Raw genomic sequence first — 26,705 nt, 5'->3', positions numbered from 1 at the left:
GCCAGACAGGTATCTGTGAGTTCGAGGCCAGCCTGGTCTACAGTGAGATCCAGGACAGGCACCAAAACTACATGGAGAAACCCTGTCTGGAAAAAAAAAGGAAGACCATGACAGAAATACAGAGGGTTTAAAAAGCAAGTAAAAGTGATATGACCTGAAACTATTTTTAAAAGCTCCCTCTAAGGGCTGGGGAAATGGCTCAGTGGTTAAGAGTATACAGTATTCCTGCAGAAGATCCAAGTTCAAATCCAAGATCTAGCACTCCTATCAAACAGCTCAAAGCCACTTGTAACTCCAGCTCCAATGATCGAATGCCCTTCTCTGGCGGGACTGGTATCTGCACTCCCATGCACCTATCCCAACATACACAGGTAAGTAAATAAAAGCTCCCTCTAGTATTACTATATTAAGAACAGTTCACAGGATGAGGTACGGTGGATGTAGAGAGCCAGTAGCCTAACCACTGACGCAGGCTGACTGAGATGGCAGCAGCAGGAGATTGTTCCAATGGAATGAAAAAGAAACCAAATAGGATTCTAGAAGTACTTAAGTAGGACATACTTAAGTAGCTCTCCATCATCTCTGCAAAAGAAAAGAAAAACCTAACAAATATTAAAGCAAAACGACAACAAAACCCTAGCCCAACATACAAGCAGTATCCATACTTGCACAATTTAGGAAGCAGGATGGATTTCAGTAACTGGATAGGTCCAACTTCACCAACTCTCACCTTCAAGATGCCTCTTGGAAGAGAAGTGGATGTGGATATGAAATTCCCAGTCCTTTGCAACAAATCATCTTCATCCTCTTCACTTTCATCTAAGTCAAATAAACCCACAGGCTCATCTTTAGAATCAATCAGAAGGCCTTTTCCTAACCCAAACTTCTCTAGTTACAAATCCAACTCCCATCCTAGCTTTACAACCTCAACTGCTTTTTGAGCTGAAAATGGTAAAATCAAAACACAGTGAAAGACAAAAAGATGACACAGCACTTTACATATATGGCTAAAATTAAAGCTTAACTGGGAAGAAAACTCACACAGATGGTTACTATGAAAGGAGATCAAGTTTAAATAAAGTCAGCGTTTCATTTAAAAAGAGCAACTCATAATTACGGCAAAATTAGTAACAGGGTAGACAGAGAGACAGCCTAACACCACACGTGAAAAAAAAGATCAGTGCCAGGCAACTGTGTACAAGCACCTCAATAAGGAATGACAGGGTGGCTAAGCAGGTAAAGACACTTGCCACCAAGCCTAACCAGTTTGATGCCCAGGCCCCACATGATGGAAAGAGAGAACTGGCTGCCACAAGCCATCTGAGTTCAGGGCCAGCATAAGCTACATGAGAATTGGTCAAAAAAAAAAAGAAAAAGAAAAAAGAAACAAATGGAAATTCTAGAACTAAAAAACACAGTAATTAAATTTAGCCTCCAATCGATGTTTTTAGCAGTGTCCCAAAATTAGCTGAGAGATCCAAAAACATCCAGACTATAGTACAGGAAAAATACAGATGGCCTGAATACTCCAAAGGCAGAGGCAGGCAGATCACTGTGAGCTCAAGGCCAGTTTGGTCCACATAGCTCACTCAGAGTTACCTGACAAAAACCTGTCTAAAGCATGCCTGAGTAGCGTGTATCATTTCCAGGTGAAACCAATAAAAAGATGTTAAGAGCTTCCCAAGTAAGTGTGAGGCTACATCAGACTTTAAATGTCAATTCTAAGTTTTATAACTGTGCACACAAATCAGATCTTGATGAAGCTATCTGTACTTATAGAATCTAAACTTGGAGGGTCTAAACTAGAAAATATTTAATAACATAAGCTAGTCTTAAAACCTGCAGTTTTTTACATTACCATCTGGGCTCCACTGACAGACACCCCATTTCTGGATGGACAGCTAGATTAGTTAGAGGTGTCTTCAGAAGGGGCTCTGAATGAAACATTACTCATTTTTCCTTAATCCTACATCATAAAACAACACAGTCCTGTAAAGACAGAAACAATCCATTCCCCCTCTCATTTCCCTTACAGTAAGTAATATGCTACAGGTTGACTATCCCTCGTCTGAAATGCTTAGGTCAGAGGTGCTCTGGAGCACAAACTTGGAGTACCTGCATGCACATGATAAGGTAACTCAAGAATGACCCAAAGCTAAACATGAACCTCATTTCTTTTATACCCTTTACATGTTGCCTGAAGGTGATTATAATGATACTTCTGGCAACTCTGTGCATGAAACAGTTTCACCGTGTAGAATTTCCCACTCCTGGTTTCAAAAAGCCAGTGCTCCAGAAGTTTCAGATTCTAAAATATTTCAAGTATCAGTCTAGAGATATTCAACCTGTATTGAATAAGCCTATACTATCAAAAACAGGACTTCCCTCAGAGAAATGTCAGACTGTAAAGCCAACAAAAAGGAGGGAAGCTTATTTAAAACACTTCATTTTAAAAAGCTCGGGAAAAATTCAATAAAAGCAAAAAGAAAGGGACTTATTAGCTCACAGACATCAACACTCACCATCTGAAGATTTTCTCCGCTTGCTCCCAGTCTCTGCCCAATCAGGTACTCCTCCCATGGCATGCTGGAATCTGAAAGGAAAAACAAAAATGTTGTGGTAACACTGCTGAATGTTCAGACTCTATATAGATCTTGGCACCCTTTAAAGTATACACAGAATCTCTTCCAAAATTAGTGTCTTTACTCACACAGCATGGTCCCAAACTCTCTGTACTGGAAATTCAGGAACCTCTGCCCACTGAAATCAACACTGGCTACAGTGCACCTCAATCTATATTTGTTGTTAAATTTACACCTAATTACATGGCTATCCTGTTTGTTCTTACCAGTTCATCCTAGATTTCTGGAACTATGTAGTTAATTGTGGTTATAAACTAATGCCAGAATACAGAGATACATGAAAACCACATCTAAGAGGAATAGTCTGAAAACAAATGACTTAGAATATACAAAACCTCCTTAGGTCCAGGCGGTTGTGGTGCATACCTTTAATCCCAGCACTCGAGAGGCAGAGTCAGATGGATCTCTGTGAGTTCGAAGCCAGCCTGGTCTACAGAGTGAGATCCAGGACAGGCACCAAAACCACACAACGAAACCCTGTCTCAAAAAACAAAACAAACAAACAAACAAAAAAAAACCAACAACAACAACAAAAAAAACACCTCCTCAGTCTCACTCAGGCCCAGTGATATAGGCCTGTAATGCCAACTGCTTGCGGGAGCTAGGGAAGAGGATATTACGTTTGAAGCCTGCCAGCATGACAGAGGGAATTCAAGGTGCCATCTTGGTCAACTTAGGAAGAGTCCCTATCAAAATAAAGAAGGGGGGCAGGAATATAGCAGTACAGCACTTACCTAGCAAGCCCTTAAGTTTCAATCACCATAGTTATTTTTATAAAACACTAACTAGGCCAGGGATGGTGGCACACACTAATCCCAGCACTTAGAGGCTGAGACAGGAGTTTGAGGCCAGCCGAGTCTACATAGCAAGCTCCAGGATAGCCAGGACTACAGAAAGAGACCCTGTCTCAAAAAGCTAAAACATAAATAAATAAATGAACAAACAAATAAATGCTATATTTAGATTTTTATTATTAAAGTCCTAATGTGCACATGGCCTTGAGCTCAATCCCTAACACCACACAAGAACAGGTGTAGTGCCAAAACACCTGTAATCCCATCACTTGGAAAACGGAGACAGAAAGATCAAAGTTCAAGATCATCAACAGCTATATAGTGAGTTTGAGACCAGCCTGAGCCATAAGAGACTGGGGGTGAGGGGGGCCCTTTGGGCTGGCTATCAGAAGTAATAGTACTCGACACCAAGCCTAAGATTAATCCCTGGAACCCATAAGGAGGAAGGAGAGAACTGACTCCAGAAAGTTGTCTGCTGACCTCTCACATACAATAGTGTATTTTTTTTTAACCAAAAAAGTAGTGAAATCAAAAAAAGTAATAAAGTATGCTGGTTTAGATTATTAGTCCAGAGAACTTAATATTGACTGGTCAGCTACTAATTTTAGATATGACACTATAAATATGCAAGAAAATCTCCTTCATCTTGTGGTGACAGGTGCACACTGAGGAATTCAGGCAGTAAATGACACATTATTCACAGCTTACTCTCACACAGATCCTGAAAATTCAAATACTCAAATAAATAAAGCTAATAGGGTAAAAGGGTTTTTTTTTTAATTGAATCCAATTGTAAAATGGGTACTTACATTTTTGTAATTTTTCATATTCTGGTGAAAGGCAAGCATTGTAGTGTTTACCAGTAACTGCAGTACTTAGTAGACTGAGGCAGGAGAACCCAGAATCTTACAATGAGAGCCTTGTCTCAGAGGAAAAGGGTTTTGACAGAGCTGACTTACATACAAATGAATGAGCACGGTACCATTATTACTGACTATATTTAAGTGGCAGCATTTCAAGCTGTTGGTTTTTTCTTCCCCCACTTCAAATTACCTTTGTTTGTTGTATTCTCTGCCATAAACACTTGCACGAAATCACCCAGCAAGTAATGCCTACTTTTTCATGGTATATGTGTGATTATCCGAAAAGCTGTTCCAAAGAGAAACAAGTGACTGTTTATACACCATCATAGGAAAAAGGATACTTACTCCTCTTTAAGTCTCTTTTGAAGCTTCTCTTTAGAAAGTTTACTTTCGCTGGCATTTTTCATTATATCTTTCCGAAACCGATTGTTCATCATGTCAACTCTATGAAGTACAGAACAAGCATATTTTAAATGATCCGCAAAGAGCCATCATGAAATGCTGCTGCTGCCTTTAATATTCTGAAGAAACATTTACTAAAACAGTGAAGTTAAAGTATGTAAGATGTGGAGTGCTTTATACACGTTCTCCATTCCTCCTCCTGAGTCTCTTGTACACTCTGGAGAGCTAACATTTATGAATGTTAATCCTAAACTATCCTAAACTATCATCCTAAACTATCTAGACACATTTCAGGTCACTCTCTAAAATATCCCTGGCAAGTCAAATATACAAAAAGCAAACCATCAAATACTGCCTGTATTTTATAAGCAAACAGTCTTTCTAATAAAGTGCATTTTACTGTTAAAAAACAAAAATAAAAACAATGAATCAAAGATTCAAAGATCTGACTATGTAAAACTTGAAAAGCTCTGTGCATAAGAAAGGTGAAAGAAAGCATGCACAGACCCTGGGTTCAATACATAAAAGTTTGAAATTCTTAGTATGTAAGAAATCTGAGACACTAAGATCTCTAATAAACAAAGATACTAGAGAACATGCATAATACGTATAACTAGTATCAATTTCCCTCAACATAATTTAAGTAGGGTTATTTTCCTACCATCAAACTTTAGATAGAAAAAAGTCAAACTATTAAAGTGAGTATGCAGTATACACTCATATAATATGGTAGGTACTCTAGCTTTATTTATGTGAAGCCCTCACTGAGTTTCAGGCACCATGCTAAAAATTGTACATGCATCATTTAATCCAAACGGCCTTCTGCCACAGTCACTATGCTGACACTCATTTTACAAATGAAGAGGTAGATTCCAAACTACCAGTTAGGAAGGCAAGCTAAGATCCAACTCCACTATTACTTAAGCAGTCTATCCTGCACACCGAGACAAGGAAACGCCTTTCTCACAGATGCAGAACTATGAACCACCCTTTTCCTACACTTCCAAATGATCTTCGATTCTTCATATACTTTCCAAGACAGTGACTTGTAAAAATCTACAGGTTAACTTTAAATTGTCCAGAGGGATTCTGAGAGGAATGGGTGACTTACATTTCCTCATCTTCATCATCTTCATCCACCCAAACTGGCTTCTTCTGAGGAGGAAGATTGTCTTCTGCTTCATCTTCCACTTCAGAGTCTTCTGAGTTTTCACGTAGTTGACCCTATGGAGACACAGCATCTTCAAGCCACTGCGACTCTCCTGTGGGGAGGTGGCAGACACCCCCACCTGAGACTGGGATGGCTTGTAGAATGTTTTGCTTTCCTGGTCTGCTGATGAAATAATGTGATGGAATACCATAGTAGAACATGCTGAAGGAGAAGGCAGGAAAGGAGATCAGAACCATCAGGGGGCAGGAGAGGCAGGATGAGCAGCCAAGGAGGGCCAAACACACTGAAAGGAAAAGACCACAGTAGACCAGGGAAAAAGGTAAGTGGACAGGTAAAGAACAAACAGATAAACTTCAACTATGACAGAACCCAGAGCCATCTAAAATCCCACACAACATAATCATAACAAGGATCTCTGTTCTGTGTGCTTGGTCTCAACCTCCTTAAAACTTTATACCACAACCAAACCTAAACCTAGCGCGCGCTCTCTTTCTCTTTCTCTTTCTCTCTCTCTCTCTCTCTCTCTCTCTCTCTCTCTCTCTCTCTCTCTCTCTCTCTCTCTCTCACACACACACACACACACACACACACACACACACACACACACACACACACACACACAAAAATCCCCTTGAAACGAGCTGAGCTTTCCCCCAACCCACACCAGTGTCCAAGAAGTCAAGCACAGGATCCACCAGCACTACTGAGGTAAGATCAAGGCCCATCACAGGATTACTTTCTGATACAGAACGGCCACACAGTTGGGAAAGTAACTGTTCTCCACCTCCCAAAGGAGACTGCTACATCCTTCCATTCAAGCACCACGCAAAGGTCAGCTTAATTCAGCAAACGCTGACATTCTTACTGAGGCGTTTTGTCACCCTATCTAAAGAGGCCACCACATAAATTTAATTCCCTTTCCCAAATGTTTTAATTTTCCTCTCCGCCGACATAATTTAACTTTACTAGTCGTCTCCCTTGTTCTGCTACCACTACTAACACAAGCTCCAAGATAGCTGGGTTTTGTTGGCTTTCTCCATTGCTGTGTGTCCCCTCAAAGAGACCCTAGTCCAATACCTGAGACTCTCTACATTAGATGAGGGGCCAGGTATAAAACAAAAGTAAGGACAGCGCAAAACTTATCAATCACGAAGGATTTGCAATTGTTACGAAAAGCAAGCCTTCAAAAAAACGTTAGAGACGAATACACTGATCATTCTCAAAAGTTGGGCATGTGTATCACACGGAGAAATTATTGAAATGCAGCTTTACGCCTTCTGCCCACGTATTGGTTCCACCCACGAAATGGAATCGCGACAAGTGATCAAACGGCCACCCCTGTGGTTCCAGCAGAGGGTATCCGAACCCGAAGATGCCCGACTCCCGGTTTGCAGGCAACCTTCTTGCCAATCAAGCCGGCAGTTGAGCGCCTGCTGGATGCGAAGTGCTGCGGCCGCTGTAGGGCGGAGAAAAGGCAGCGTCTCCGCCCTCGCCAGCTCGCTGCCCGGCGCCGGAGGCGGAGAGCGCAGCGGTGCCCCTCGGCGCCCACGGTCGCCGGTCCCTCCCCCCTGAGCGCTCGCCGCCGCAGGTCCCCCAGGCTCCGCCCCCGGGGCCTCGCCTCCCGCTCCCGCCCGGCGCGCGGCGGGAGCGTGTGCCCGCTCGGCGCGAGCAGGCCTCCCTCACCCGCGAGCTCCGCAGCCGCCGCAGCAGCGCGTCCTCGTCGTCCTCGACGTCGCCGAAGACCAGCTGCTCCAGGCACCGCTCGGCGGCCGGCTTGTCGTCCTCGAGCGTCAGGCGGTTCCGCTGCCGAAGCCGGCTCTCCTCCTCCTCGTCCGCCACCGCCGTGACCGCGCTAGGGGCCGCCCTCTGCCCGGCCTGCGGTGTCCGTTGGGATGAACGGGCGGCCTTTCGGGGCGTGCCGCCGCTCCCGGGTCTGGCTTCCCTCCCCGGCATCGCGCCGGCTCTCCGCTCTGGTTTCGTCCGGCTCCGGCGTTCCGGCGGCATCCTCAGGTCCGAGGAGAAACGCAGGCGTTCACGTGGAGCGCCACTGCGCATGTGCCGGGGCGTCTAGCTCCGCGCCGCAGCCCAGCCCTGGGGAGCCGGAAGGAGCCTGCGCCGCCTCGGGCCACGTGACCGGCACTCACGCGCTACGTCACTCCCACTCAGCTCGGCAGCCCCTCCCCGTGTGGGAGTTCCTCTGGGAAGGCCAATCTTCCGGGTGTAGGGGGAAGCGGCGTGACTGGAGTGGAAAATTTCCCCAGCCCAACTTCTCAGAGGCAACATATTGGAAGGGACTCAAGGAAGCCAGAGTACAAATGAAAGTGGCGGAAAGAAACTTCTCCTCCTGCTGACTCTGGGCCCCACGCCTTGCCGCGAGCCCCCATTACCTCATCGTCTCCTGGTTTTGGTACGGTCCTTGGAGTACGGAGCCTGCGGAGGGTCCCACGCTGGAGGGGAGAGAGGAGGGTACGTGGGGAAGTGGGCCAATCGGGGCGCGGGTCACGGCGCAGGCGCGCTGGGGAGGGAGGGCTATGCTAATGTTGTTGATATCCTGGGGCCACCCGAGTTAAAGGGGGGAAATCCGGGGGCTGCCACCGCCGCCACTGGCCCGGGCCCAGCCGGGGGTACCCCCCTGTAGTCGCTGCAGGTCCCGGGGAGAGGCGCCCGCCCCCTGCTCGGGGGGGAGGGGGCGCCGCGGCCTCGGGGAGCACGGACGGCCCCTACCCATGAGGCCCTGATGGAAAACACAAAGGATCTGGTGAGAGCCGAGCGCAGCAGCCGCTTTGTGTGCCAGGTGGGGGGGACGCCTGCAGCTGCCCGGCCCCAGGAACCCCGCAGCTCCGGGACCCCGCTCGCGGGCCTGTTTCTTCATCCCACGCCCCCTCCATCTCCAGAGCTCCCCTCCCCCTGCTGGCCGTTAAACGTTCAAGGGGTTCCCCTCCCCCCTCAACCTCTGACTTGGGGGTTCGCTCTACTTTTCTGGGAGGGGAAAAAAAAAAAAAACGAGAAGAAAGTTTTTCTCTGCCCCTCTCCAACCCCGTTCTGGCTGAAGAGAAGGACTAGATCGGAGACTTTTCCTTTTTTAGCTGCCAAGGGTGGGAGAGTGGTGTCCTCACTTCTCTAGGGTGTGGGGGCAGGCGCATACAGAGTTTCAGGGCTTTGCAGGGGAAGGAGCCCACTAGTGTGGGGCCAGTGCCGTGAGGCCTTTTGCACGTGGAGGTGCTGCTATTGAAAGGGGGCGGGGTGGGCACGTGTGGGAGGAAGAGGTAGGAGTGGTGTCGGGGAGTCAGCCGCCAAGGCTGCTGCTTGAGAAGAGTTCCAAGTCGGTGGGCTTCCATCATCCTTACGTTCTCCTTTGTGAACTAGAAATCCTAACATTTCAGAGTCGGAAGAGACACTAGAAGTCACCCAAAGCAGCCGCCCCTGCCCAGCTTCTGACAAGTGGTAGGTAGTCTGACCTCTGCTTAAACCTACATACGTATCCCACGCACTACAGCCGAGGGAAGCTCCTTCCGTTATTTTCGGTCTTCCTGATAGTTGTTCGTCTGCCCTATCAGACCCTTCAGTCTCGTTCATGTCCTGGCTAAGTTGCTCCCTTTTTCACTTCTCAAAATCGTTCTCACACCCCCTCATCCACCCACTGCTCATTGGCCTATATTTTTTGTGCCAGGAAAGAAGAGCAGGGAAGTGGAGGAAGGGGGGTGGGGAGAGTTAAGAGATAGTGAAGGCCAACTGAAAACTTGGCTGGGTCATTTGCAAGTGTGCTAGTTACATGACTGGAGGTGGTTGATACTCTCCTCTGGGAAGCTAGACAAGTAATTGCTCTGTGGAGATTTCATGGCTGTCTCACTGCTGTTCCTCTTTGAGATTAGGAATTTTAACGCCACTTCCTTAGTACCGTTAGTGTGCATTTGCCTGTTGCCTGAATCACTTTTCCTAAGAATGTTTAAAATTGGGCCTGGGGAAGGACTAGCATTGAAGCTGATAAAGGCAATACCTGGAAGTCAAATGATAATCCTTCCCGTCAGTTTGACTGTGGTCTTTGCAAACCCATGTTCCCTCCAAAAAGGGGAAGGCCCTGCATCACAAATGCTGGTTTGTTTGTTTGGTTGTTTTAACATTATTTATGAAGTATAGCATGCTACATTGTGTGTGTGTGTGTGTGTAGGTCAGAGGACAGACAGGTTGAGCTCATTATCTCACCTTCTGCCATGTGGGGGACCCAGGAATCAAACCCACGTCCTCAAGGTTGTCAGCAAGCACCCTTACCTATGAGCCATCTTTTTTTTTTCTCCTAACAATTATATCTTATGAGATTTAAAATGTTGATAACACTTTAATGTTTACTTTTGAGTTGTCACTATTTTTAATCCTCTCTACATTAATATGCACCAGAATCTGTCACTTAGTAGTTCACTTGCAAATACATATTGGCACCCACTGATGTGCTTAACTCCCAGTAGCTCCTGATACTGTTAAAGCAAACTTTCCTGTTCCCCAACCTATGATAGAGACTTGCTTTGCTCTTGTGTGTTTCAGACTGTTTACCTCAACACCAAAGAGCATTTAGAAAGAAAGTAGCTGGGTTTTGCACCACCTTCTCTGAATTATAAGTAGCTTCTATTTATATAGAACCCCACGTTCAAGGATTGCAAATGCTTTGCAGATTAGGGCAAAAGCTGTCTTAAATAAGTATAACGTCTTCTGGTGAGCCAAGGTTTTTAACCATTTTGTAACTTTATGTAAACTTCAGCATACAGTATTTTTCCCCCTCAGGGCTAGTCACTAGAATTTAATGTAGATTTGAATCCTAGCTGTGAAAATTTACAGAGCTCTTTACTCACGTCCTCAAAATTTGAGTCAGTATGGAGTTCCAAGTTTTTTTCCTACTAACTTTCAACATGAACTGTCATGACATAATTTGACTGACTTTGGAAGCATTTGCATTCTGAACATACCAGACAGGAACAACTGGTTTTATTTTTAAAGAGGGCATTACTGTATTGTTATGGCTGACTATACATGGATCTTACTATCTCAGGCTTCCCAGATACCCAGATGCTCCTCCTTGTCCCTTAGTTACTTTTGTAAATAAAAACAAAGCAAATTATTTTAAATTGTGTTAAAACAGTGTTGAAACAAAGCGTAATTATAGTTTATGAGTAAAAACAGTGTATTAATGTCATATCCATTAAAGTACTAAATTACTGAAAGCCAGGGGTAATCTGAATAACCACATTTTAAAATTAGAGAAGTTGGTGTTTGGGATTGCTCCTTATTTCTCACCTTTTCATCTTTAAAATTGTTTTCATGTCTATCTAAGCTAGACATAGTGATGTTTGCCTCTTAATCCCACCACCCAATGGACAGAGTATACAGCTTTACTTGGGCTATATAGTAAACCCCCCCCCCCCATTTCATAAAAACGACCGAAGATTTAACCTTCCACATTAAAATTCAAAGACAATAAGTTGTCTTTAGTCTCGGGGTTTCAAATACATGACAGGAAAAAATAAAGACAGAAAAGATTTTAAGTATTTATAATCTTAGATTTACCTTCTAATAATTCCTTAATCTGGTATCCTTAATGGTCCCAGCTAACTTTTATTTTTACTAAAGATGCATGTTTTTCTTTTAGATTATTGTGGAGTTTTTGTTTTGAGATAGGGTCTCAAGTATTGCTTCCAGGCCTGCAACTCGCTGTGGTTCATAAACATGTACCACCATATCCAGCTTATGCAGTGATGATGAGTGAACCCGGAACTTCCTGTGTGCTGAGCACTGTTATCAACTGACATTGCATCCCCAGCCAAGAGCTTACTATTTCTTAATCTTTTTATTAAGGATCCTCCCATTAATTTACAGTTTCTCTTCTGTCTTTGCTAAAAAGCAAAAGGCTATAAAAGTTAAAGGCTATAAATCCGCTTGAATAAACCCTGAATGTAAGAAAAGGGTGCAGTGATAATCAGGGGAACGCTATCAGGAGAGGCTTGAGTTGCACTTTTGCCACTGTCGAGGAACCATGGCCTTGTGGGATGGCATCAGACGTCTTGATTTTTCTCCTCATAGTTGAAGGATTGGTATAGAATCATTTGTTGATACCTAGTAGAACTTTTTGTGGTGATGGAAATTCCTGTTACCTGTGCTAGCCATTATGAAAGCCACCAGCCACAGTGGCTATTGAGCTCTTAAAATGTAGCTAATGGGAGGAAACATTCAGTATTTTATCATACTGGTTTTACTTGACGTCAACTTAAACAGCCATCTCTCTCCAAATTGGACATGCAGGAATTAGAACAATGTAATCACTGGGCTCATCTCTTGAAGACACTAGTTAAAAACACCCCTTTCCTGGAAGTGGTTGTTGTTAGTCCTAGAGTGACACAGGCATGCATGTATGTGGAAGCCAAAGGTTGGCAGTGGGTGTTTTCTTCTTAATTATTGTTCTCCACTTACTTTCTGAGAGAGGGTCTCTAACTAAAGACCCCAGGAATCTGCCCATCTTCCCCTCTTTGATGTGGTGCAGGAGAGTCTGAACTCGGGTCCTAGTAGTGGGCAGCAAGCACTCGGCCATCTCCCCAGCTCAGTTTGGTTTCTTGAGACAAAGTCTCGTTTCATAGCCCAGGCTGGCTTTGAACTTGTGTTTGCCTTAACTTTCAAATTGCTAGCGTTTTAGGTATGTGCACCAAACCCTGCCAAGAATCTGTTTAATGTGTGTCCCAGGAAGTTTTTCTTACCAAATTAGTTAGGGGAACACTTAAGTTTAGTTTTGGACTCCTTTCTGCTTTTCACTCTGACTTGAGTGTTAATTCAGAATTTAGTGTAGTAGAAGTACAAAGTGGACAAGCTAGCTTTGCTCTCGCTCTGACTTTTTTGTTTTATTCTTAGGGCAGATTGCCTACTCTTAGAGCTTTGTTCTCTTCATCTGAAATATGGGGTGAGAATCAAGTCTTAATCTTTTCATAGGGTTTCTGTAAGCCTCCACCCAGAGATGTGATGATCACTGCACTTAAAAAGTGAGTAGCTCTGTCAGTGTCTTCCCAGATCTCCTTTTCACTGTATAATTGCCACCCCTATTGTAAAGCTGCTTGTACGTAATAGTTTATTTAAAGCATTATAGCTCAGTTATTTGACCATACTTTGTAGTCTAGTCAAAGAGCAGACACACCAAGTCTAGTAGATTTTTGTATTTTGTATTTTCTGGTATTTGGCATTGTAATTTATAGGCTAATACCTATTACTTTACTTTCAGACTTTAAAATTTTTAATCTATTAAACTGTTACACATGGGAGAAATATCCCTTATATACATATATGTCTCTAACTTGGTATTGGTTAGCTTCTATTCAGTAATTACATGGCTTTTCATTCCATATTTATTTATTTATTTATTTATTGTGTGTTTGTATTTGTATTGTGTGTAGAGGTCAGAAAACAGCTTGCAGTCTTCTATCATCCAGGTCCCTGGGATTGAACTCAGGTCATCAAGCTTGGTGACAAGTTTCTCTCTATCCATCTCATACATGCCTTTGAGCCGCCTGTTCCAAATACATTTTTAAAAAATGAATGCACCAGTGGTGTAGCTAAATGCTGGTGCTTGCAGTGGTGTAGCTAAATGCTGGTGCTTGCAATTCGTATTTCAGGTTTATACTTAGTTGTTTTCCTGAAGAATTAAAAGCCCATTTGTAAGATGTTTTATCACACATCCTTCCTTTGTAGTAGAAAAGGAGGAAAGTGAGATCCATGTGATTGTGGCATCCAGATTTGTAATACTGATCGAACCAGAAATTGGACTCAAAAATGTAGACATTTGGACCTAATCACTAACCAGACTATGCATTTGATCCTGGTGGTGTAATGAGACAGAGGCCAGCAAGAGCTAAGTAGCTTCCTAGCTCCTAAATCCAGTCATCTCTTGAGTTCTCCTCATCTGAACTTTATGAGCTCACACAAGTTTAAGATTTGAGAAAAATAGCAGGGCAGTGGTGGCACGTGCCTTTAATCCCAGCACTCAGGAGGATTGGTAGGTGGATCTCTGTGAGTTTGAGGCCAGCCTGGTCTACAAAGATCCAGGACAGCCAGGGCTACACAGAGAAACCCTTTCTCAAAAAAAAAGATTTGAGAAAACATCTAATATCTCACACCCTCTCAGGTAGTTATGTCTAGATCATGAATTATTCTTTGTCCAACTTAATCCATGCTTTGCATACTCCATATCCAACCATTACTTCTTATCCATCTTGAATATTAGGTTGACTGTCAGGATGTCACAGGCTGTGTTAAAATACCTTTATGTCCATAGCAACCTAGATCTGTATCATCCCACTCTTGATCCCATTGTGTAGGCATTGTGTCATCACTAGAAGGGTAAGCTCAGTAAGATTTTGTGAAAGTACATTCACATAACTTTATTAGTGTTAGATAATATGTACCTAGTATATAAATTAAATTTCATTTTAGGTACTTACTGTATAGGAGTACACGATGTCTACACAGTGTTCAGAACTGTCAGTTTCTGCCATTCTTAGGGGGTGATCTTAGAAGAAATCCCCATAGATGCATCATGTTTGTTCTTGTACAAAAACTTAATGACAGTGTTATTCATAGTCAAATCTGAATGGAGAGAAGATAAACTAATACAAGGATAAAGTGGAATACTGCTTAGTAGTAAAAGGCAATGGACCATTTGTAGATGTAGTAACAGATGGGACTCAAACATGCCATGCTGATTGAAAGAAATTAGGCACAGAAATGTTCATACTTTTCAATCTTTTCCTTGAGACAGGATTTCTGTGTAACCTAAGATGATCTTGTATTTCAGTCTCCTGTCTCAGTCTCTGGAGTGCTGGGCTTACAGGTAAGTATGCACTGCCAGTGCCCAGCTCTTAATCTTAAATACAGGTTGACTTTCCCTGAAAAATCTAAAGTCCGAAGTATCTCAAATTCAAAACGTTTTGAGGACCATACAACCCCACACAGGTAGAAAATTTGACCTGACCTGAAGTGATAGTCCACAGTCAAAACAGGGGCAGGAGATGGAGAACTGGCTTACCACTTAAGAGCACTGGCTGCTCTTCTGGGGACCCAGGTTTGGTTCCCAGCACCTACATAGTGGCTCCAGGAGTACACAGACATACATGCAAACAAAATACTCATAAAATAAAAATAAATTTTTAAAAAGGAGGGTCAGGAATGTTAGCATAGACCTTTAATCCCAACACTTAGAAGGCAGAGGCAGGAGGATCCTTGGAAGTTTGTGGCCAGCCTGATCTACATACCAAGTTCCAGGTCAGACAAGACTACATAGTGAGACCCCATCTCAAAAAAAGAAAAACATAAGTGCAGTAAAAATAAGATGACTTCTCTGTAAAGACAGGTGCGTGGTGATATTCAGCTGGAATACCAACACTCAGAAAGCTAAGGCAGGGGATTTAAAGTCCAGCTTTAACTAAGTAATCAGACTTTGTCTTATAGAGGTGGGGTGGTAAATAATCTAGGTGTGGTATTCACACCCAAATGCTAGGAAGATTGGCCCAAGGTCAAGGCCAACCTAAACTACAAAGTGAAACCATATGTGAAGCAAAAAAAACCAAAAAAATCAGGCCTGTAATCCCAAATGAGTTCAATGCCTGCCTGACCTACAAAATGAGTTTAAGGCCTGCCTAGATAATTTAGTGAGACCCTATATTATAATAATAATAGAAGCCAGATATGGTGACTCATACCTGTTATGCCAACATTAGGAACTCTGAGGCAAGAGGACTGCCACAGGTTTGAGGCCCTGAAATACTACAGAATGAAAACATATCTCAAAAGACAAATGATTTTTAAGTACTTTTATGTATAGGACATATATTAATTTTTCTATGCTTAGATTTGGGTCTCTGGGTCTCTCCACAAGAAAACTCATTTTTGTATTTGAAATTATTATACTCGCAAGCATTTTAAATAAAGATATTTAACCTATACCATATGATATATTCCATTTGGGGAACTGAAACTTTTGTCTAAGGCATTTAAGATAAAGGATACCCCCAGGCAAGATGGTGCACACCTTTAATCCCATCACTCCAGAGGCAGAGGCAGGCAAATCTCTTTTGAGTTCAAGGCCACCCTGGTCTACAGAGGAGTTCCAGGATGACCAGGGATACACAGAAACCCTGTCTCCAAAAAAAAGATAAAGAATTCTCAACCTGCATTTATAAAAACAGAACTCTGGAACAAAAATAGGAATTGATAGGAAAGGTACATGAGAGCTTTTCAGAATTGACAGGAAAGTCTTGAATCTTTTTTTTTTTTTTTTAAGATTTATTTATTTTATGTATACAATGTTCTATCTGCATGTATGCCTGCAGGCCAGAAGAGGGCGCCAGATCTCATTACAGATGGTTGTGAGCCACCATGTGGTTGCTGGGAATTGAACTCAGGACCTCTGGTTGAACAGTCGATGTTCTTAACCTCTGAGCCATCTCTCCAGCCCAAGTCTTGAATCTTAATATACATTGAAAAGTGTGTCTTTCATTAATAAAAGGCTTCATGGAGGTTTAGAGGGACATACAAATTGCAGTTTTTTGTTGTGGTTTGGTTTGGTTTGGTTTGGTTTTGGATTTTTCAGACAAGGTTTCTCTGTGTAACAGCCCCGGCTGTTCTGGAACTCTTTGTAGACCAAGCTGGCCTCAAACTCACAGAGCTCCACCTGCCTCTGCCTCTCAAGTGCTGGGATTAAAGGTATGTGCCACCATGCCCAGCTACAAATTACAATTTTTAAAATTAAATTACTTGTGTGTTTATGCACATGCATATTCACAAATGTGTGCCTAATACGGGGTTGGGGGACAACTTTGTGAAGTCAGTTCTCTCCTTCTGCCTTTACCCGGAACTCAGCTGTCAGACTGAGGCCATCAGGCTTGCATTGCAAACTCTTTGACCCACTAAGCCGTCTTGCTCTCTCCATACTTAAATTTGTAAAAAGTGCTAATGAAATTATCATAATCCTAATCTGTGGGATGCACTTCAGAGCAGGGAAGAGAGGAACATTGGTAACCCTAAACACATCAATAAAAATAAACTTCTAGCTCAAATAAGAACAAAATAAATACAAAGGTGGGAAATAGTATTCCCAATGCTACATTAATATAAAAAATGAAGAAAAACATGATTGTTTTTATAATGCAGTAATAATATATAACTTCTAAACTGATAAAGATAGCACAAAGAAATGAAAAGTGCAGGTAAGACAGGAGGAATATAATTGTAAACCTTGAATATGTGGTCTCTGGTTTTTTTAAGGAAATAGCATCTTAATTAGGTGAACTTACACTATAGATACAAAGATGATTTCCATATTTGGGAATTTATATAACTTAATCTAGGTCTAAAGAGAAAAGTCATCAATCCTGCAAAGGCCTATAAACACCTTTTTTTATTAGAAACATTGAAAAAACAAGAATGGATCCATAGGTGATTTTCATTAACATTTTGTCTTAATAAATGTGCACCTTACATAGTATTCAGTGTCTAACTACGTTTGACTATAGAAAATCATGAAGTAGTCTCTAAATACTAGAGAAATAGCCAGACTCATGAGAATACATGCTTGTTAATCCAGTACTTGGTTGGTGGTGTGGGAGGATTGAGAGTTCAAAGCCAACCTCAACTATGTAGAGACACTGACTAAAACAAATAAATATGCACCTTAATCTTAAAACCAGCATTTTAATAGGAATAGATACAGAGTATTTAATAAGAATGACGAAGAGCAAAGTAAGTGTCCTCACTATCTCTGTTGTTTAATCATATATTGAAAGTATGAACCCATAAACAGAAAGGGAGAAATAGAGGTGTAATAATGGAGAAAGAAGAAATAAAAGTTTCTTTCGTGGTAATGTGGTTGTTTAATATAAAAAGCCCTAGAAAATCAATGGCAAAACTATCTTAAAATAATTGGACAAGATAGACTATAAAATAATAAATGTCCATGCACTGTAAAACATGCAGTTATTGACAGAACTGTGCTAGACATAGTACATACTTGTTAGCCAGAGGCATAGATAGGAGTTCAACCTCAACCACATAGTAATTCAAAACCAGCCTGGGCTTACATGACAAGACCCCTTGTCAAAAACGAGCAGGTAGGTGGTGGTGGTGGTGCACTTGAATCCCAGTAGGCAGAGGCAGGTGGATCTCTGTGAGTTCAAGACCAGCCTGGTCTACAGAGACTTCCAGGACAGCAAGGGCAACACAGAGAAACCCTGTCTCAAAAAATTAAAAGAAAAAAAAATTTAGGATCTCAAAAGTGGGTTTAGACTTACCAAACATCAAAATACCCTAGAAAGCTTCTAAAATTATAAAGGCAGAACCTTGCCACGTGAAAGACTGATGAAACACAGTCATGTGTACCATAACAATGTTTCAGTCAATTAACTACATGTACAACAGTAGTCCCATGAGATTATGTGCTGCTGAATAATTCCTCTTGCCTGGTGATACCATAGCTATAGCTGGAACAGTATAACACAGCACTGTGTAATGTTTGTACCGACAAACCTATGCTGCTAGTCCTAGCAAAATAGCACATGTCAGTGTATACAGTACATAGTGCTTGATAGTTAATTAAGGTTTCGGGTTTGTGTTTTTGTACTCTTTGCATGCTGGGGATTGTTTTAGATTCTCTGTGGTGGGACTGTTAGACCATTTCTTGTGTGTTTTTATATGGACGTTTTGATAAACTATTTCTCATGTGTGTTAAATACCTAGGAGTGGGAGGGTTGCATGTATAGATTTAACTTTTTAGGAAGCTGTTTTGCATTGTGCCATTTTATATTCCTAATAAGTTTTCTCCCCACCCCACCCCCATAATAAGTTTGTCCACCAACGAAGTAAGCCAAATCAAGCCAAATTAAAAAAAGTTTAACAACAGGTATATTGAGCAAAGAACCTGGTCCCAGAGATTGAGGCCAGAGAAGTTGTATGCCTGTTTCAGGGTAATTTGTTTGGTTGTGTTGTTGTTGTTGTTGTTGTTTGAAGAATGGTGGACCTGTGGGGCAGTGGTGACACACTCCTTTAATACCCACACTCTGAGACACAGAGGTAGGCAGATCTCTTGAGGGGACAGCCTAGTCTACAGAGAGAATTCCAGCACAACCAGGGCTACACAGAGAAACCCTATCTCGAGTGGGGGAAAAGAAAGAATGATAGACCTGGAAACAAAAAAGTGATTCAGGAGCACAAAAGTGAAAAAATGAATGGTGGTGTTAAGCTCGCCAGTCAGACATGACCTGTTCTATAATTAATTACAAGCTTAAGAATCTCTTGTATTGAAGGCAACAACACCAAATTCAAGAAAGCCTGGTACCAGGAATGGAGAAACTCAATGGCCTAAGTGGAAGATGAAACAGAAGCATATTCTTAGGCACCGTGATGATGAAAGCTGAATAAAAAGGTTTTAAATGTTGAATCCGGGCAGTGGTGGTGCACGCCTTTAATCCCAGCACTTGGGAGGCAGAGACAGGAGGATTTCTGAGTTCGAGGCCAGCCTGGTCTACAGAGTGAGTTCCAGGACAGCAAGAGCTGTTACACAGAGAGACCCTATTTCAAAAAAACAAAATACAAAACAATTTTTTTTTAAATGTTGGAAAGGCAGGCTAACTATTAACTCTGAGGGAGTGAGTGGACCTATGTTGGAATTCCAGTACATATCCCTGTCATTAGTGACAAATGACTATAGGGTGAAGTTCAGAAACACACATGGTACATGGTAGAAACATAGTACATTAAGTGGTATTTCAAATCAGAGGTAAGATTTAATAAATGATGTTACAGCAACTAGGTAGCCATTTAAAAAACAGATGTTAGATCCTTCTCGCCACTCATGAGAATGAAGTCTAAATGGCTCAGAGACTTAAAGACAGAAACAAGCTGTACAAACACTAGGAGAAAATAGAGGTGCATTTTTCTGTGTTGCAATTTAGGGAGATTTTTCTGATGTTGACTCATAGAGGTTAATGGAAGGAAATGCTGGTCCTTAGTGAGTGCATACTCTGCTAGAATACTCTGCTCACCATGCCCAAGACCCTAAGTTTAATCTTTGGTAATTAAAATAATAAGTAACTTGGTACATTTTATCACACCACCCACCAAGAGAGGGTCTCACTATGCAACTTTGACTGATCTATAACTATGTAGACCAAGCTGGCCTTGAACTCATGAAAATCTGCCTATTTCTGCCTTCTGAGTGCTGGGGTCAATCAGATATTTTTTTTATTACATGCTAAAAAGTTCCATAAGCAAAACCAAAATTTGCAGATAAATCCATACTAACTACAGACAACTTTGGGGGGAAAAGTTTTTGGCTAAAAATTCAAAAGAGAAAGGTCAGAAGATGCATAAACAAAAGAAAGTATGAAGGTCTGGTTGGTGGTAACTGCCTTTGATCCCAGCCCTAGGGAAGCAGGCAGATCTTTGAGTTCAAGGCCAGCTTGGATCTACATAATGAGTTCCCAGGACTATATAGGAAGGCCCTGTTTCCAAAAAAGGGGGGAGAAACAGTATAAAGTTATCCTATGTTGAGATAGGAGATGCTGGTTTAATACTGACCACTAAAGAGGATTAGAATTCCCTAAAGAAATTAATTTTAGAGCTGAAGTGCACTGTCAGTGTAAAAAGTAAGCCTGGGATATATTAATATGCTAGAAAGTAAAGAATTACCCAAAAAGTAAAGGTAGCATGTCAAATGGGTGTGGGAACCAGCTCAAGAAGACCTTAGCAGCCAAATCGGGGATCATTTGAACCCAAAAATGAGTAAGGACAGTGATGGAGGGGGAGCAGAAGTTAATTCAAACTGATAATGAAAAATGATAGGTAAAGATTGATAGGACTTACTGCTGACTCATGAAGTACTATATTTGGAAAATAATTTTTGCAACCATCATTATAAAATTTTGTTTGTCAAAAATTATCACATACTAAACTAGATCTTAAATTACTATAAAGAACGATATTAGGTGGTGTGGTGGTGCACACCTTTAATCCCAGCACTCAGGAAGCAGAGGCAGGTGGATCTCTGAGTTCAAGGCTAACCTGGTCTACATAATAAGTTCCAGGCCAGAGCTACACAGAGAAACCTTGTCTACAAAAACAAAACAATATCTGCACATTAGTGTCCTGGGAAAAGGATAAGAAAACTAAACTAGACCTTTACCAACTATTCAGAACTAATGTCACCAGTGAGGTGCCATTGGGTGCCATCCTATGCCTCTCGGTGCAATATTCTGTAAACAGAACATCACTTACTATTATGGCAGTATATAACATTATTTAATGAAGAAACATCAGCTAAACCCCAAACTAGAAAGAGAACCCTATTAAAAATGGAAGAACCTGTGTTCTCAAAAATAAATAAACTTCCAAAGACATTATTAGGTAAGTCAGAATGTGTGTGGTGGATTAGAAATTGGTGCCCTAATTGCTTGGTTTGTTTCTGGGGGGTGGTGATGTGGTTGTTTGTTTTTGTTATTTGAGTTATTCTGTTATTTGACTTTTCTATGTAACTCAGGCCAGAATGGAACTTGCTATGTAGCCCATGCTGGCTTTAAACTCAGAATCCTCCTGCCTCAGCTTTCCAAATGCTAGATTATAGCAGACCTCACATGCCTGACAGAAAAGCACTATATTTCCTACAGCTGATAACCATGGTGAAGATAGGAAGGAATGGTTTTATTCTTAGGATTGGTGTGTGTGGTTTAAGTAAACTATGTATTTAGAGAGAAGAACAAATAAATGGGGCAAATGTTACTCACTGATAAATATGAGTGCACAGGCATTAGTTGTGCAGTTCTTCCAGCCTTCCTGAGAGTTTAACAAAGGACTATACTGACAGATTGTTTTCATCCACCTGTTTAACAAAAATGAGAATGAATTCCCCTGGGTAGGCCTCAGAAAACTAGCATACTAGATATTGCTGGGACAAAAACACAGCTGGTAAAATTTGTTTGGAAGGGACTTTAACTATGTATAACAAGAATGCATGTACAAATACCTTCTATCCAAGCTTCTATCTTTTGAGACTGTATTATACACTAGAGGTTTACCTACCATTATATAAAACACATATACATAAATTTTTTGGAGCAAACAAAATATCAAAAGCTAGATATTTTTAAGAAGAAAGGAGTGGTATATTCGGTGTGGATTATCATTTATGAAATTTGGGGTTTAAGAAAGAAAGGAGGGAGCCGGGCGGCGGTGGCGCACGCCTTTAATCCCAGCACTCGGGAGGCAGAGCCAGGCGGATCTCTGTGAGTTCGAGGCCAGCCTGGGCTACCAAGTGAGTTCCAGGAAAGGCGCAAAGCTACACAGAGAAACCCTGTCTCGAAAAACAAAAAAAAAAAAAAAAGAAAGAAAGAAAGGAGGGGCTGGAGAGATGCCCCTATCGGTAAAGTGCTTGCATTGCAAAAGAAGTCCTGAGTTTGGATCCCCACATCTATAGAAAAAGCCAAGCATGGTTGTGGACACCTGGGGAAGGCAAAGGCCGGCAGATTCCTGGAACCCTCTGGACAGCCACTTTACCTGAATCAGTGAGCTCCAGGTCTGTGAGAGATCTCATCTCAACAAATAGGGTGGAAAGGGAATGAGGAAGACAGCGGAAGTTGACCTCTGATACATGCATATTCACAAACACACACAAAAGCATATGCATATACCACACACATACTAAGTAAAGGGCTTGAATAAGTACATTGATTTTTGTCTAGGGACACTTGGGAAGAAAAATACATACAGACTGGAAAGAGAAAGAAAAGGCTTTGGGGAAGTAGATTAGGAAGTAAAGGTGTGGATTCACAGTGTCCTTAAATGTGCCTGTATATACTTCTGTATTATGTATATGTGTGTATAGATTTCTGAAGGGGCTCAGGAGTGAAGGTGGTGGTGGCTCTTCAAGAGACGGTCTGTGGTTCATCCTTAAGGATGATGGTGAACATCTTTGCCTCCCAAATGATGGGATTACAGACATGTGACACAACACCCAGTTTATGCTTTGCTGAGGATCAGACAAACCCAGGGCTTCAGTCTTCCTAAGCAAGCACTCTACCAACTCGGCAACAATCCCATCTATTTTCTGTTTTTTGAGAGAGAATTTTTTTCCTTGGTTTTTGGTTTTTGGCTTCTCAAAACAGAGTTTCTTTGTGTAGCCCCATCTGCCCTGGAACTTGCTGTGTAGGCCATGCTGCCCTTAAACTCAGAGATCCACCTGCCTCTGCAGGAATTAAAGTCAATTTGTTCATTTTATGTGTGTTTTGCCTACATGTATATATATGCACCATGTGCATCCTTGGTGCCTAAGGAGATCAGAAAAGGCATCAGATCCCCTACAACTGGAGTTAGAGATGGCTACAAACCACCTGGTGGGTTCTAAGAATCAACCCAGATCCATCTTCAAGAGTAGCCAGTGCTTTGAACCACTGAGCCATATCTCTAGCTGCTTCCACACAGAATCTTGCTATATAGTCCAAACTGGCCTCAAACACTGTTCTTCCTCTGCCTCTTAAGTGTTGGGCTTAAAGGCATAAATGCTGGGATTACAGGCTTCCGCCATCCAACCAGTCATTCTCATAGTTTTAATTTACATTTTACAATAGCTAAAAAATTAAGCTGCTTTTCATGTCTTTATTTGCCATCTGAGTATCTTTGAAATGTCTAAGTATTTTGCCTCATTTTTAAAATGGATTGTTTTAGTCACTAAAGTGATTTTGTTTTTTCTTTCATTGTTTTGGGAATGTGTTTGTTTTGTTTTGTTGTTTTAGATAAGGTTGCTTGTACCCTAGGCTGACTGACCTGGAATTCATTTTTTAGCAGAGGGTGACTTTGAATTCCTGATGCCTCTAATCTAAGTTCTGGGAGTGGCAACACACTGTTTATGTTTCGGTTTGTATTTTGTTTTGGTTTGGTTTTTTTTTTTTTTTTTTTTTTCACTGCTAGGTAGAGCTAAGTGCAATCTAGGCAAGTGCTCTATCAGTCTTTTTGGTTTTTTGAGACAGGGTTTCTCTGTGTAGCTTTGCGCCTCTCCTGGAACTCACTTGGTAGCCCAGGCTGGCCTCGAACTCACAGAGATCCGCCTGGCTCTGCCTCCCGAGTGCTGGGATTAAAGGCGTGCGCCACCACCGCCCGGCTTTTTTTTTTTTTTTTTTTTTTTTTTAATTCTTTTATGTAAGACAAAATCTTGGTAAATTGCCCAAGCTGTCTTCAGACTTGGAGTGCTCTGTCTTGGTCTCTCAAGTAGCTGGGATTTCAGGCTTAATGTCACCACACTAGGCAATCATTGAGGAGATTGGGGATAGGAGTGTTTGTTTTGTTCTTGGGGTAGGGTCTCCTTTAGACCAAGATGGCCTCAAATTGGGTTGTAGCCCAGGATGACCTTGAACTCCTCCTTATCCTCCTGACTTCACCTCAGTGTTACATGCAGTGTGGAGGACCAAACCCAGGCCTTGTTCATACTAGGTAAGCACTTGAATACTTGTTGCTGCTGTTATTTAAGTACAAATACTTACCTAGTACATGATTTACAAATATTTCCTCCCAGTTTGTGATTGTCTTAGTCTTACTCTACTATTATTTTATTTTAAATGTTGTATGTATCAACAACTTCCAGCATGTAGCTGAATATGGAATATGAAAGTATCTTGTTTTCATTGACTTTATGTCTATTTCTAGATTATTCTACTTTATTGATCTCTCAGTCTGTGGTCATGGCAAAATCCCACTGTCTACATTACTGTAGCATTATAATGTAATGAGGTTGTCAGTTTCTATCAGTCTGGTAAGATTATGATTAAACTGTTAAATATGTAAATCAGTTTTGAAAGACCTGACATTTTAGTGCAAGATATGGAGGCTTAGCCTGTAGTCCTAGCACTCAGGAGGCTGAGGTAGGAGGAGTTCCTGGTCTACCAAGCGTGACCTTGTCTCAAAAATCCAAAAGAAAAACAATTGTCCTTTTAATGATAGTAATTCTAGTTCATGAACATGATCCTCCTCTCCATTTAAGTCTTTATTTTGTTGGCACTATTTTCTCATTTTTAAGATTCCTGTCTCTTCTGCCACATTTATCCCCAAGTATTTCATAACTTTTGATAGTATTATAAGTATTTTTGCATTTCAATTTCTAGTTTTCTACCTGTCTTTTCATGTGGTATAGATTAGGCTGGGCTTGCGTACCCTTTTAGAATACAGAAATGGTACTTTGTCCTTAGGGAGGAGGATTATTATGGCCTTAAGCAATTTTGTCCATCTGTTTCTTTTTTGAATGTATCTGTTAATTGGATTTTGGATCCTCTGTCTTGAACTCTTCACGGGGGAAGGGCGGCGTGGGATACATGCCTCTGTGTGGAAATAGGACAATCTACAGGAGTTGCTCTCTCAAATCGCAACCACCTGTAATCCTAGCTCTAGTAGATAGGAGATCTTTTGGACTCCATGGCACCTACCCTCACATAATATACTTAATAACTAAAGATAATAAAAAAAATTTTTAGGTTACAAATATGTCAGATGTTCATATGGTATGTTTGTTGGCATAGCCAGATTTCTCAGCCTGGGTGTGTCCAGGGAATTACTCTCTCACATATTCATAAACATCTTTTCTGTGTGTAGTAGGACCATAAGAAAAATCACAGAACATTCCTCCAGAACATGAGCCCTTCAGGATAAATTAGATATTTACTGCATACTATATATTCCTTTTTAATAATGTCCAAAGCATATTAACGGCTCTAAAAGACCTTAAAAGCACAAAAAAAAAAAAATCCTTAATGATCATGGTACTTTATGTAGCAGATGCTAACCTTGAGCTTGTGATTTTCCTGCTTCAGCCTGCAGTGTTGGGATTACAGATGTGTGCTGGGTAGCTTTTATTGTCAACTTGGCAAGCCTAGAGTCATCTTGGGAAAAGGAGCTTCAATTGAAGAATTGCTCTAGTCAGATTGGCTTGGTGGCATTATTTTTTTTTAATCACTAATTGATACATGAGGGCCCAGCCCATTGCAGGGGTGGGGAGAAAGCTAGTGGGTCAGGCCAGTAAGAAGTGTTCCTCCACGACTTCTGCTTCAGTTCTGACTTTGAGTTCCTACCCTCATTTCTCAGTGATGAGCTGTTACTTCAAATGTAAGATGAAGTAAACCCTTCCTCTCCAAGTTGCTTTTAGTCATAGTATTTATCACAAAAAGCCTATAATTATTAAAAACTGCCATTTGGAATCATAATCCCTTGAAACTCCAAGGTAATACTTTCTGAAAATAGTGTTAGAATAAGCTATCTTGAGTTGATGTGTATTACTTGCTAAATGAACTAGCTGTGTAGTACAGGCAAACATATATGGAAAACTTTGGGAGTCTTTATTTGGGGGAGTAATTTTTTGTTTGGGGGACTTTTGCAAGGGGTGATTTTTGTTTGAGAGGATTGTTTTGTTTTTGTCATTGTTTATTTGAGACAGGGTCTCTCTATGTAGCCCTGGCTGTCCTGTAACTCAGGCTGGCCTCGAACTCACAGATCTGCTAGTGCTAGGTTTAAAGGCTATGTGGAATCTTTTATTATTGTTCTATTTGTGTGTGTGTATGTGTGTGTGTACATAACACCAATAACACCAGTGTGCACATGCCATAGCACATGTGGAGATCGCAGAACAATTTTCTCTCTTTCCACCATGGTGTCCATGGACTAAAGTCAGGTTCTTAGGCTTGTGCTACAAGCACTGAACCATCTCACTGGCCCTCATGTGGAGTCTTCATGGATATTTCTGCATAAAAGTAGGCTGTATGAATGTACTAGAGATTCAGAGTCT

The 26,705-nt window shown here is 41.6% G+C and overlaps 2 protein-coding genes across 24 annotated transcripts in view; one reads left to right on the top strand and one right to left on the bottom strand.

Annotated features, from left to right (window-relative positions):
- The window catches only part of Utp18 (UTP18 small subunit processome component), a 30,983-nt gene extending 22,934 nt beyond the window's left edge, over positions 1–8,049 (bottom strand). For both annotated transcript variants that reach the window (XM_052759272.1, XM_052759273.1), the window contains exons 1-5: positions 7,556–8,049; positions 5,813–5,925; positions 4,645–4,743; positions 2,523–2,593; positions 731–819 (exon numbers count right to left, since the gene is read on the bottom strand). In XM_052759272.1, the coding sequence (XP_052615232.1) occupies positions 731–819; positions 2,523–2,593; positions 4,645–4,743; positions 5,813–5,925; positions 7,556–7,927 (744 nt within the window). In that variant the 5' untranslated portion in view covers positions 7,928–8,049. The remainder of the gene's footprint in view (positions 1–730; positions 820–2,522; positions 2,594–4,644; positions 4,744–5,812; positions 5,926–7,555) is intronic.
- A 175-nt stretch (positions 8,050–8,224) lies between these two features.
- The window catches only part of Mbtd1 (mbt domain containing 1), a 66,573-nt gene continuing 48,092 nt past the window's right edge, over positions 8,225–26,705 (top strand). For 8 of the 22 annotated variants that reach the window (XM_052759255.1, XM_052759252.1, XM_052759254.1 and 5 more), the window contains exons 1-3: positions 8,378–8,630; positions 12,839–12,888; positions 14,694–14,729. In XM_052759255.1, coding sequence (XP_052615215.1) covers positions 8,610–8,630; positions 12,839–12,888; positions 14,694–14,729 — 107 coding nt within the window. In that variant the 5' untranslated portion in view covers positions 8,378–8,609. Of the gene's footprint in view, positions 8,339–8,377; positions 8,631–9,255; positions 9,317–12,838; positions 12,889–14,693; positions 14,730–26,705 lie in introns of those variants that run through there. The other 14 variants (XM_052759270.1, XM_052759269.1, XM_052759268.1 and 11 more) reach the window with 10 other exon arrangements.

This window comes from Peromyscus californicus, unplaced genomic scaffold (assembly GCF_007827085.1).
Source record: "Peromyscus californicus insignis strain IS unplaced genomic scaffold, ASM782708v3 Scaffold_3__1_contigs__length_106647218, whole genome shotgun sequence".
Taxonomy (NCBI): Eukaryota; Metazoa; Chordata; class Mammalia; order Rodentia; family Cricetidae; genus Peromyscus; species Peromyscus californicus.
This window is presented reverse-complemented; position numbering and strand designations above follow the sequence as displayed.